General features: G+C 32.0%; 1 protein-coding gene across 2 annotated transcripts in view; it reads right to left on the reverse strand.

Moving 5' to 3' along the window:
- Positions 1-7,457, reverse strand: part of LOC114272758 (putative protein phosphatase 2C 47) — a 60,603-nt gene extending 53,146 nt beyond the window's left edge. For both annotated transcript variants that reach the window (XM_082912477.1, XM_082912476.1), the window contains exon 1: positions 6,953-7,457. In XM_082912477.1, the coding sequence (XP_082768603.1) occupies positions 6,953-7,099 (147 nt within the window). In that variant the 5' untranslated portion in view covers positions 7,100-7,457. The remainder of the gene's footprint in view (positions 1-6,952) is intronic.
- Between the last annotated feature and the right edge of the window lie 5,157 nt (positions 7,458-12,614).

Below are 12,614 nucleotides of genomic sequence, written 5' to 3' on the forward strand. Positions count from 1 at the left end.
TGTGGGACCTTGGCTGGTTCCCACAGAGACTCAGAGGCAACAAAAGATGGGCAACCCACAAACACTCATCTACAGGAGCCAAAATACATAAAGAGAGGCTAGGACAACCCTCACGAGGGTCAACTAGGCCAGAGGGGCATTCGGCTGAAGTCGAAACAGCTATATGGGACCTTGGTTGGTTCCGACAGAGACTCAGGGACCAGCGATACAGGATGGGTGGTGATAGGTGATGGCTGGTTGGTGGTAGCGGCTGTGTGAGTGACGGTTTTTAGGGTTTTGGCTACCATATAATTTAAGAGAATACAAAGCTTGAGTGATGATTATGAAATCATCACCTTTTATATTAATCAATCAACTATTACAAAAGGAAGCCCTAAGGCAATGATTAAGGAATCACCTTTTATATTGATTGATTGACTGACTGATTAAGGAATCACAATCAATCAATCACAATCACAATCACAATCTAATCTAAATAAGGAAATATTCTAACAGCTTCTGCTACTATAACACCATCTCAAATCATAACAATTGTTCACTTTGAGCTAGGCCCTCAAGGGTTTAAAGCATGTTGTTACTTGGAAGGAATATGAACTCATTTATATAGCCCAGGAACTTCTCCTACCTAGACGATGTGAGATGGAATGTGATGTACAATAATGAAAGTGAATTCACTTATATAGCATACTTAACCTAAAATAATAACCATATAAAAATTCTTTGACAAGGAGGAGTAATGCCCTTGGACTACTGCACGCACTTGAGTCAATAAAGGTGAACACTTTTGCAAGTGTCCCAACAATTGTTGGGCAAGAATGGACATAAGAGCATAGTCAACAAGTATTCATTATTGTCTAAACATCTATCCAACATCAAAATTGCCAAGTGAAAGAAATGTCCTCAATATCATTACCTTCCATTTGGGCAAGTGTACTAATGAAGTTTTACCAGTAAATACACTAGCTATGTACTAAACGGAGAGGAGGGAAAGATGAATTGAGCACTCACAATACCCATAATTACTGTAAAATCCAATGACAAATTAGCAGACGTTAATCAAGTTTTTGAATATTCTACTGAAATCAAACCTTCAAGTGGCAAGGCAAGACATTGTTGATTGCCTAAATTTCAGTTTTCCCATCCTTTCTGGATAGTTCCTAGCATCCTAAATTTCTAGATGAAATAAATGAACATTCACCTTAAACATGCTTTCATATTATGCCAGCCAAACCACATGTTATGAGTATACTTGAAACAATGGCATTTGGATCCTATATGCACAGCGACATACAAATTGTCTTATTATTGACTATATTGACACTTACGATATTTAACTCGCAAAGACAACAATTCTATCAGAAACTTTATTAGTCACATTACTCTCCGGATAGTTTCTGATCCAACTGAAGATGAAGCATTTTTCATGTGTCTTTTCAATAAAGTAGGTATATAAGAACAACATGCAATCATTTATTTATCTGAGCTGTGAACTCCCGTCTCTGTTATTTGTTCATAGCATGTAATGGACCTCTCTAATAATAACTAAAACAAACATGCAATGTATAACAAGTATTGCAGGCATGCACAGAGTGATCTTGTATGCTCTGTGTAAACTGAAGTCTAAATGCTTCATTAGCATGTTTTTGAACAGATACTTCATTAGCCTGTTTACTAATGCCAAAATTAAGGACATTTTGCATCATCGATACTAAATGTACGTCCTGGACAAAACAAATATATAAAGGGAAGGAAGTGTCAATCATAACATATGTATCAGTCATATAGTAAGTTAGAGCTTCTCGGAGCAGCAATGAACTCACCTAACATTGTTTGGGGTAAGCTCATTGAGTGTTGATTCAATAATGGTTGGGCTGAATTTAGGGGGCAAGGATGACCCCACTAGCCAATCATTAGGAGGATACAACTGCAAAATAATTTCAAACGAACAGTTGATGTCAGCAAAGCAAGTGACTGCTGAAGAAACAACAATCACTCAGACTGAGTTTGAACAGGATGAAGATGGGGAAAGAGAACAAAAATTCAACTATTTAATTTCATGTATTTGTTTAGCAGGAGAAGGGTGGAAAATACAACAAAGTTAAATATCTTATACAACCCACACCAGAATGGCAACTTTGCTTCTAGATTCTTACAAAAAAATACAGTCACTTTTTTCTCTCATTAAAGTAGCCAACTATTGTAACTTTCTCACAAAAAATTAAACCAAATGCAAATGAGAGAATAAATTTTCCTTTCACCTTTTCTTTCACTTCACTATCTATCACTTTTGTTTTCCATCATATTTTTTACTTAATCAAATCGACCCTCAAGATTCTCATTGAAAAGTTGAAGTGCAAAGCAAGAAGCCAAAGAAAGAGAACCAGAGAAAAGCTAAACTTCTTAACTACATCTTGTAAAAAAATAAATAAAAAGTGAAAAAAAAAAGAAAAAAAAAAAAAAAGAAGAGAGAATCAAAAGCTACACTCCAGTCAATCAAAGAAACGTCTCCAGGAAATATCGAATTAGTAGTGGCTTATCTCCAAAAACCGGCTTTGTATGAATTTTACTTGTCAAAACAAGTCTAAGCTGAGATTGAGCCTAGCTCCTATCCTACTGAACCAAGCTCAAGCTCCTTGTACTTGGCCGGCTTCATCTCATTTACAGTCTAGATGAAGTGGGAACCTTCACCTTCATCTAGCACAAGTTAGCATAATAAACTGACTCAGCTTGCTTAATATTTAATGATCCAAACTCATCAAGGCAAGTGGTGGGTTGCTCTTAAATTATCCTCCAACAATGCTTCACTGCAAAAAGTAGCATCAATCTTTTCCTACTTAAATGGTACAAATAAAATTCCACATAAAGACTTAAATATATAAATAAAACCATCAAAGCAATCATGGCTTACTAAGCCAAACCAAGCCTTAGCAAGCTCATCAAATAAATTGAATTCTACACCATTTATAAGTGAGCTTGACTTGTGAACTGAAGCTTGTACCCTATACAGCTTTCTGTAAAGAATGCACCTCGGACAGTAAAAAACAATAAACATCAGGAAAAGAAGAAATTATACCATTCAAAACCAATCAACCACCTCTGAATTCAAATGACAACTTTTTTTTTTTTTTTTTTTTTTTGATCAGCAAAAACAGAATTTATTGAATAGATCAAAAAAGAGGCAAGGATGAGGCATCCTCTACAAGTAAGAAAACACAGAAAGAAAATGCATCTCCACAAAACAAAAAATAAAATCCAGAAACAACTCCTAATCCAATAACCACTTGCATATTCATGCCACCGTCATCCATCTAAGAATAATCATGGGGAGAATTTGGCTAACCATGGGCCATGCAACTTTTCAACCCCCAGTTAGCAGATAAGTGGGATCTCAAAGATGAAAAGTTCAAAGGATAAATTATTTATCAAAAAAAAGTTCAAAGGACAAATCAAAAGATGCGCAGCTTATTTATTATTTCATCCTCTTGGAAAGAAGATTAAAAAAAGAAGACTATCAAGACATAGCACAAGGATGGTAACTGAGACTGGTACAACATCCAAACAAATGAACATTCTGTCGACAAAAGAATTTGAAGAGGGTTGCACATGCTACTTTTATAAGTATGGTGGGAACCGTATGTTAAAAATGAAATTGCAATTGTCATTTCCTTTTTCCATTGTTATAAAATCCTGTTTTCTCATAAAGTTTGTACAAGAGACTATCAGGTTTGAAAGAATTTTGATCATCATTGAAAAGAATATACAAAATAAAAATAAAGAAGATAATCCAAATTCTTAATTAAAAATCGACACAAAAATAAGAAGAAAAACATCTCCACAAAGGTAAATAGCCTAAAATTGCAATGCTTTCTAATGCAATATCATGCACAAGGATCAAAATTTTGTTGCAGCACGACATTTAAAAAGACTCCGAAAAAGGAATATCTAGTAAACATGCCACAAATGCAATGGAAATAGCAAAAAAAACTTTGAAAGACAGGTGAACACTTGAAGCACAGAAGAAGATTTATTAATGCATATTAAAATAATTTCCAACAGCGCTATTACAGCAAAAGCACACTTAGAACAGTTTCAAAGCTGATATTCTTTTGTACTATAAAATAATCATAGACAAAATATAACGTTGTCATATGAACTCAACATTTTAACACAAGTAAAACAATTCAAAATAAAGGTCATAGCAATTAGAAACTAATATTCCAAAAGATCTTCCAATTATTCTGATATTGGTTCACCTCTTCTCCTTATCTACTTATTCTCAAAGAAATTCGAGAATTTTTTATGCATGTGCTTTTGGGTTCTAAAAACTCAACAATAAGGCTAAAAGAATAATAACCTTTTGTTCTTTTTAGACTATATTGTTGTCGACAATAAATTCAAAATAATAATAATAATAACCATCCCAAACATTTTACGAGCAGTTTTCAGTTTTTTATGAAAAGTTTACTTTTATGAATATCAGCATTTTGGTTTTGCAACCAAGCTTTATTGTACTAGAAAGCAAAGACATTCAGCTAATTCCATGCAAAGAGAATTTTCATTTCTGTGCAGATAAAATAGATTCAAAGAAACTTTGATGTCAAATGCGTTGTCTAACTCCCCTGCTAAAATGAATATAGAGACCATCACTCTGGTCCACTATTGCCATATATGACCAAGCTTTGAAACCATACTGTTTAAAGTCTCATTTTCAAAAGAGATACCTACAAAATTAGGGCCACCATTATACAGAAGCTCCAACAACTCAAGGAACTAGACTATCTAAACCAGTAAAGATCATGTTATTGCCCATAAACTACACATGATACGAACATGCCGACACAGGAAATTTTCAAAATATCAAGACATAACACATTAGTAATCCAAAAAAGGGATCAATATCAAATGTTTCGACTCCAAAATAAAAACTACACCTCCATTAAAGATTCTCCTGTTGTGCTCCTAGATGCATCACCAAAAACAAATCACTGAAGACTCCGGCCCATTTCTTTCTTCTTCCCTTTTTTTTTTGACAAGTAAATATATTAGAAAGGTGCCAAAAAAAGGAGCACAGTCACCACTTTACACCGGCTATGTTTGATTTCGGTTTGGATTAGGCAGATAAGATACCCCCGAATGTGTAAGCCAGGCAAAGGCATTTTAGTCATTCACATGCAAAAGAGTTATCCCTGGTTTAACTGTCCCACCCCTAGGACAAAATAATCCCTCATATGTAGGTAAAGGGGTCACGTGGGATTAGCTATTCTGAGCAACTTTTGCAGTACCAAATGTGGGATTATTTACGAAACAACACAAGGATGAGGGAGGAGTCACAAGTCACTACATCTTAGTTGCCAACTTCATATGTAAATGGAAATACAGCATGAGTTACGTCAGACAGATCAGTAACAAAGGCACATATGCTTCCACAGTCCACCATTAACAGTTGGCCTCTGAAAACTCCCACTAATGAAAGCCAACATAACTTGATCATTCATTTAAGAATGGAAGTCAATGGCTTTCATGGATGAAATAAATAGACTTGGTTATCAAAAAGAGGACAAAGCATGTTGTTCTTCTCATGCAATATATATATATATATATATTGAGCTTTTTTTCTCTTGCTAAAAAAATAAAAGAACAGAATTCGATGTACATCATGTACTAAACAAGCTCTCAAATACTTAACACTAATAATTAAACAGACAAGACATAGATAAAAGATACTTGCAAACTGCCTTCAGACACAAAGAAAGAAAGAAAGAAAGAAAGAAAGAAAGAAAAAAAAAAATTCAAAATGGTGCGAATCAAAGAGGGGCTCACTAACAATGGCATTTTAAAGAGCAGTTCTATTTTCACAAAAATCAATCACAAAAGCCGGCACAACTCTAACATGGTACAAGACCCTATTTGTGGAATTTAATAGGTTCATTTTAGCGAGTCAAAAACTACCCTTCGAATGTTCACAATAATACTAGAAGACAACATTTTTCATTCATGTCATTTTAACTAATACTATGAAACAACAACACTTTAAACATCAAGATGGTCAACAGAGAAAATTATCAAAGTGAACACAAATTAGACAAAAATAAAAACAAAGATCAAAAGCTTTCCTGATCTGCTGGATGAAATTACCCACATCATAACCCATACAAGTAACAGGGCATAGTATCCATTCTCGTATGCAGAAAATCAAAGCACAATCTAAAAAATAAGAAAATCATAACTAGAAAGGCCTCGAAATAAATAATTTCCTCCGCATAAAAAAGCAGTAATAACACAATGATATGGCTATGCTGCCTAGTATTGTAAGCACAGCACAATTAAAGATCTCCCCAGCTTCAACAGCCAAGTATGAGCCAAAACGTTCAAAGAATCATAGCATATCATTCTTTTGAGATGAAAAACATAAATGTTTCAAGATTCCCAAAAAAAAAAAAAAAATAAATTAAAGTACCAGAGAAACACGAAACAAATGCCACTAAAACAGATCAGAATATGAAAGTAATGTGGGTTAAACAATGTATAAACCAAACTAAAAAGAGAACTGCAATGCAATACCACTTTCAAATTAAACAAAGATCATTTCAAAAGATAGAGACATCTAATATGGTGAATCATTCAAAACTAGAGTCATCAAGTACATCATGTACTAAACAAGCTCTTAAATACTTAAGACTGATAATTAAACAGCCAAGACATAGATAAAAGATATTTGCAAACTGCCTTCAGACACAAAGAAAAAAAGAAAAATAAATAAATGAATCAATGAAAAGGAAACACAGTGCAATCAATTTCAGAGTTGGGAATTTACGAGATTACCAGAATGTTCTACGAGAATTTCACACAAATTCTACAGATACAAGTTGAGAATTCAAACAACTAAATTTGGCACAATTAATATGTATATATGTAAATATATAGCACATATTATGTATGTAAAATTACTAACCTTGTCAATTGTGGCGAAAATGGACATGTTCCGTGACCTCCCAATCCCCATCCGGGTGGATGCCGCCACAGCAGGAAGAAGCGATTTCCTCCCAATCGTTTTTTTAAATTTTTTTTCCCCTAAACGTCTCTCTCTCCCCTCCCCCATTCCCCCCTCTCTCTCTCTCCCCCTCTCTGTTTCTCTCTCTAGGGTTTCCCTGCCCTCCCATGGCTTCTCACCTCTCTTCTCTGTGCAGGTTTCTCTTCAAATCTCTCTTTCTTCGAAGCCGTTTTGGGAATCTTCAATGTTTATCGAGTGAGAGACATGGTGAATTCACATAATTTGACGGGGGACGATGATGGATCTATCGTTGGGGAGAAGAGAACGGAGAGGACGTTGAATTGGGGGTTCCGTTGCCGAAGAAGGCGAGGAATGGAGGCGGATTGGTTGGGAATGTGAAGAAAGTGGAGGAGGAGGAGTTCTCACCGTCCATTCTATAGAGAGAGAGAGAGAGAGAGAGAGAGAGAGAGAGAAATCCTAACCAAAACTTTTCAGATAGATCGAGTGGGTTCGGGATGTGAGCTTAATCGCAAATGAGAGAGGAGGATAAAAAGATATAGCCGTTGTTGGGTACCAAACACCCACCTCAAAATTCTAATAAAAATCCTCATAACCAAATTCTTTTGAAATTGTAATTCTAATAAAAAAAAAAAATCAAAAATCAAAATTCTTTTTTAAATGTGTAACCAAACACACAACTTAAAATTTAATTTAAAATTCTTTTCAAAACTCGTAACTAAACTCTTTTTAAAATTTTATTTAAAGAAAAATTTTAAAAAATATTTTTTTTATTTTATGTTTTAAGATAATGATTTTATTTTATGTTTCAAAAAAAAAAATTGGATGGCCTTGCACGTACTCTCTCTCTCTCTCATACAGAGATGAAATTAGGATTTTATTACTACAGGGATTAAAAGATAAATAATATTTTTTTACCGTATAGACAAATACACATATATATACAATATGATATATAAATTATACATATACACATAAAAAAATTTAAATATCATATAAACAATCTCTAATAGAATGAATAAATTTTTTTCTAGAAAAATAATAGAGAATAAAAGATGAGAAAAGAATGAAGTATATATCTTTTATACTAAGATGCTATTTTATTTATAAAATAATACATACATATATATATATATATATATATATATATATATATATATATATATATTAGAAGTACTATGGAAAATAAAATTTTCACAGAGACAGAAGGTCATGACCCCTCATAATCTTCTCCTAGTTCTATCCCAGCACACGTACACTCACCTCATTCTTTGAAATAATGATTTTATTTTATGTTTTAAGATAATGATTTTATTTTTTAAAATATTTAATTTTTTTTTAATTTCAAAAAAAAATTGGATGGCCATATATATCTAAACCACAACAAATTATTTGGCCAATACTTAAAAAAATAAGGGCAAATTACAAACACCCCCTCGAGGTTTGGTGAAAATACAGATTCCCCCTGAGGTTTGAGAAATTACATCCTGCCTCCTGAAGTTTATATTTCCATAACAAATTGCCCCCTGAGGTTTTTATTTTCATACAAATTTCTCCCTAATTTGATATGCAAATTTGACCTTCAGGGAGCAATTTGTAATTTCTCAAACCTTAGGGAGAATCTGTATTTTTACCAAACCTCGAGGGGGTGTTTGTAATTTGCCCAAAAAATAACAAAAAATATTTTTCAATAAAATAAAAAAATAAAAATATATATTTTGATTAAAAAGTTTTTGAATTGAGTTTTTAGTTTTGAGTTATATATTTGGTTATGAGTTTTAAAAATAGTTTTTGAATTGAATTTGGAGTTATGTGTTTGCTTATGATTTGAGTGTGGAGTTGTGTTCTGAATTTAAAAAATTTACAAAAATGAAATAAAATATTTAAAATGAAAAATAATTTTTTCTTAAACGTTTTTAAATATTTAAAAGAAATAAATTCGAAAAATTTCAAAATACAACTTAAAACTCTTTTCAAAACTCAAAATTCTTTTCAAAATTCAAAATTCAAAAAAACTCAAAAATATTTTCAAAACTCATAACCAAATAAATTTTTATTTTTTAAAAACTGAACTCACAACTCCACACTTAAAATCACTATTTCACATTTAAATCATAATTATAAAATTAAACTAAACGGATTTTACCCTTAACTCTTACACTCATTAATATGCCTTGCACATACTCTCTCTCTCTTTCTCTCTCTCTCTCTCTCTCTCTCTCTCTCTCTCTCTCTCTCTCTCTCTCTCTCTCTCTCTCTCTCATACAAAGATGAAATTAGGATTTTATTACTACATGGGTTAAAAGATAAATAATATTTTTTTACCGTATAGACAAATACACATATATGTGCAATATGATATATAAATTATATATGTACACATAAAAAAATTTAAATATCATATAAACAATCTCTAATAGAATGAATAAATTTTTTTCTAGAAAAATAACAGAGAATAAAAGATGAGAAAGGAATGAAGTATATATCTTTTATACTAAGATGCTATTTTATTTATAAAATAATACATATATATATATATATATATTTAGAAGTACTACGAAAAATAAAATTTTCACAGAGACAGAAGGGTCATGACCCCTCATAATCTTCTCCTAGTTCTATCCCAGCACTCATACACTCACTTCATTCTTTTAATAAAAAAAAAATTATCTTTATATTTTTAAATTTATTTTATTTTATTAAAATATATCTAATATTTAATATACAAATTCTATTTTTATAAAATTGATATTGTTCTAAAAATATATTTAAAATTTTAAAATGCAACTAATATTTCACATATTTAATAAAAAATTAAATTAATAATCTAAAATATATAAAAAATTATAGAATTAAAATAATTTGTATGACTTAAGTTAATATAAATAATAAATTACTTTTCTAATTAATATATACATATATATATATATATATATTGGTAGGAGAAAACGTTTAGAATAATACAATTGTAAATAAAAATATATTAATTCAAACCACGCAAATAATAACTCAAACCAAAATAATAATATAATAAAAAAAATAGTGGCCATGTTTGATCCCACACACAAAGTAAGACTTACACCCACACAAACTAAACTTACACTTCACATAGACTAGACTTGTATCCCTACGCATATTAGACTTACACCCCACACTCTACATAGATTAAACTCGTGTCCTACATAGATTAGACTTGCATCCCTACACAGATTCGACTTGCACCCCTCACAAATTAAACTTGCACTTCACACTAACTAAACTTTCACCTCCACACAGATTCAACATACACGCCAACACAGACTAGACTTGCACTACTACACATATTTGACTTGCACACCCTACACATACTGAATATGCATCCCTACATAGACTAAGGTCTGGTTTGGCAAGTGGTGATTTTAGTCAAAAAGTTAAAAAGTCGCTAAAAAAATCAAAAAATCAACAACTTATACCAAAAAGTCAAAGATTTCATTTTCCTCTCTATTTATTGCACATCTTTTCATAAAAAAACCAAAAATTCATCCCAAACATTCTAGTTTTTTTTATGTCATATTTTAGCCAAAAAGTCAAAAATTACTAAAAAAGCCTGTTCCCAAACGAGGCTTAAACATGCACCCCACACAAATTAGATTTGCACCCTTACACAAATTCAACTTGCACCCTTCATAGATTTAATTGCACCCTACACAGACTAAGCTTGTACTCCCATATAGATTTGACTTGCACGCCAACACAGACTAGACTTGCGCAACTACAAAGATTTGACTTGCATACCACATAGACTAAACTTGCACCCTTACGTAGATTCGACTTGCATGCTAACACAGACTAGACTTGCACCACTACATAGGTTTAACTTGGACACCACACATACTAAACTTGCACCTACACATAATGAACATGTACCCCCACACATAATAGACTTGCACCCTACAAAGTACTTTAAAATATATATATACATCTGAGTTATTTATAAATGAAAAAGATATTACAAAAATATTTCTAATATTTTATATTATTTTTTTAAAATTAATTTTTAAATAAAAATATTATTTTATATGAGAAGAAAAAACATAGAGACTAATAAAAATATTAACTCAAATTATACAATTAATATAAAAATATTATTCAAACATACAAATATTATTTTCATTAAAAACAAAAATAGAATCATATGAAAATGAAAACGATATTTTTTTTATCAAGCTACTTTTAATTTTTTTAAAAAAAATAAAAGACAAAATTTAAAAATTCAACCAAACAGTTTACGTTTCAAACTTAAAACTAGTTTAAAAAAAATTAATCGCACAGCATATTTCAATTTTATAAATAGTTGTAAAAATTAGTCACGGGGAAAAAAAAAATCACATAATATTGTAGACACCCCATTTTGACCGGCTCTAAGACTTGGGCGCTTTCTTTTGATTACCTGATGATGACAATCAGAATGTGAAGAAGGGGTATACCTCATAGAATAGAATCTCCCAAACTTTTAGGAAGAATGGGTACCTGCTGAGCACAATCGAATTTGTTATGGGGCCAAACAGTATCGCTTTGGTGCTTTTTAAGCCCATTTGATGCTTTTTAAACCCCATTTTATTTTTGGCCACTTTGAGGCAAAAAATATATAATATTTATCATAAAAATATATAACAAAAGCGCATATGGTTTACATATTTTAGCATTACCCTAACAACATTTGCATGTGATGTCTCTTGTTATTCATAGCCCTTTCAGACCGTCATGTAGAAAAGATAAAGAGACAGAAGAGAATTTCGAAGTGGACAACTAACACGAGATATCGTGGATTAATATATATATATATATATATATATTTCACTATTGCGTTATTTCAATAAAAAAAGACGATGATAGTTAATTTTTTTTATACATTGCATAGTTGTACCTTATAAAGAATGACTTTTATGTATAAATTGAAAGAGATATTTATATGGTGTAATCAAAAGCTTCTTAGAAATAGATATACAGATAACGACCCTTTGCTAGGGGTGTAAAATCGGCCTGGCTTGGCTCGTCTAGCTTGGTCCTGCTCGGGCTCTTGCCAAAAATTAGGATCAGATTAGGACCAGTCCAGTTCAAAAAAATTTAGGCCTAGGCCCAAGTCCAATCCTAGGGTTAATTAGACCTCGGGCTTGGGTTTGGACTTGGTCTTGGGCTTAGCTTGCAAGTGATGTTGGGCGTTAGACGGTTTGGGCCTCAAGTTGGGCTGTTCAGGCTAGGTCAAGCCCAAAAAAGCATGGACCAAGCCCTAAACTGGGGGGTCGGGTTGTGTCGAATATCGGGCCAGCAGACCATTTTTACACTCATTCCCTTCCCCCTCTCTTTATTTATTTTGCTTTTGCTTTAATTTTAATTTTTTTAATTGTTTTTTTTGCTTTTATTTATTTATTTGCAAAAGTTAGTGATTAATTGTTAGATTAACACCATGGAGAACTCACACCCTCTCCTTGATTAGATTAATGGTTAAACCAATGACTTGGTACGAATACAACCAAATACCATTAATCTTATCTTCCCATCTTTCAATTTTCCTTTGGCAAGTGATTTTTTTAGTAAATTTTTTAAGTTAAAATATGATGTGAAA

The sequence above is a fragment of the Camellia sinensis genome, unplaced genomic scaffold (assembly GCF_055761805.1).
Source record: "Camellia sinensis isolate YWXY unplaced genomic scaffold, ASM5576180v1 Unanchor3, whole genome shotgun sequence".
In the NCBI taxonomy this organism is placed as follows: domain Eukaryota; kingdom Viridiplantae; phylum Streptophyta; class Magnoliopsida; order Ericales; family Theaceae; genus Camellia; species Camellia sinensis.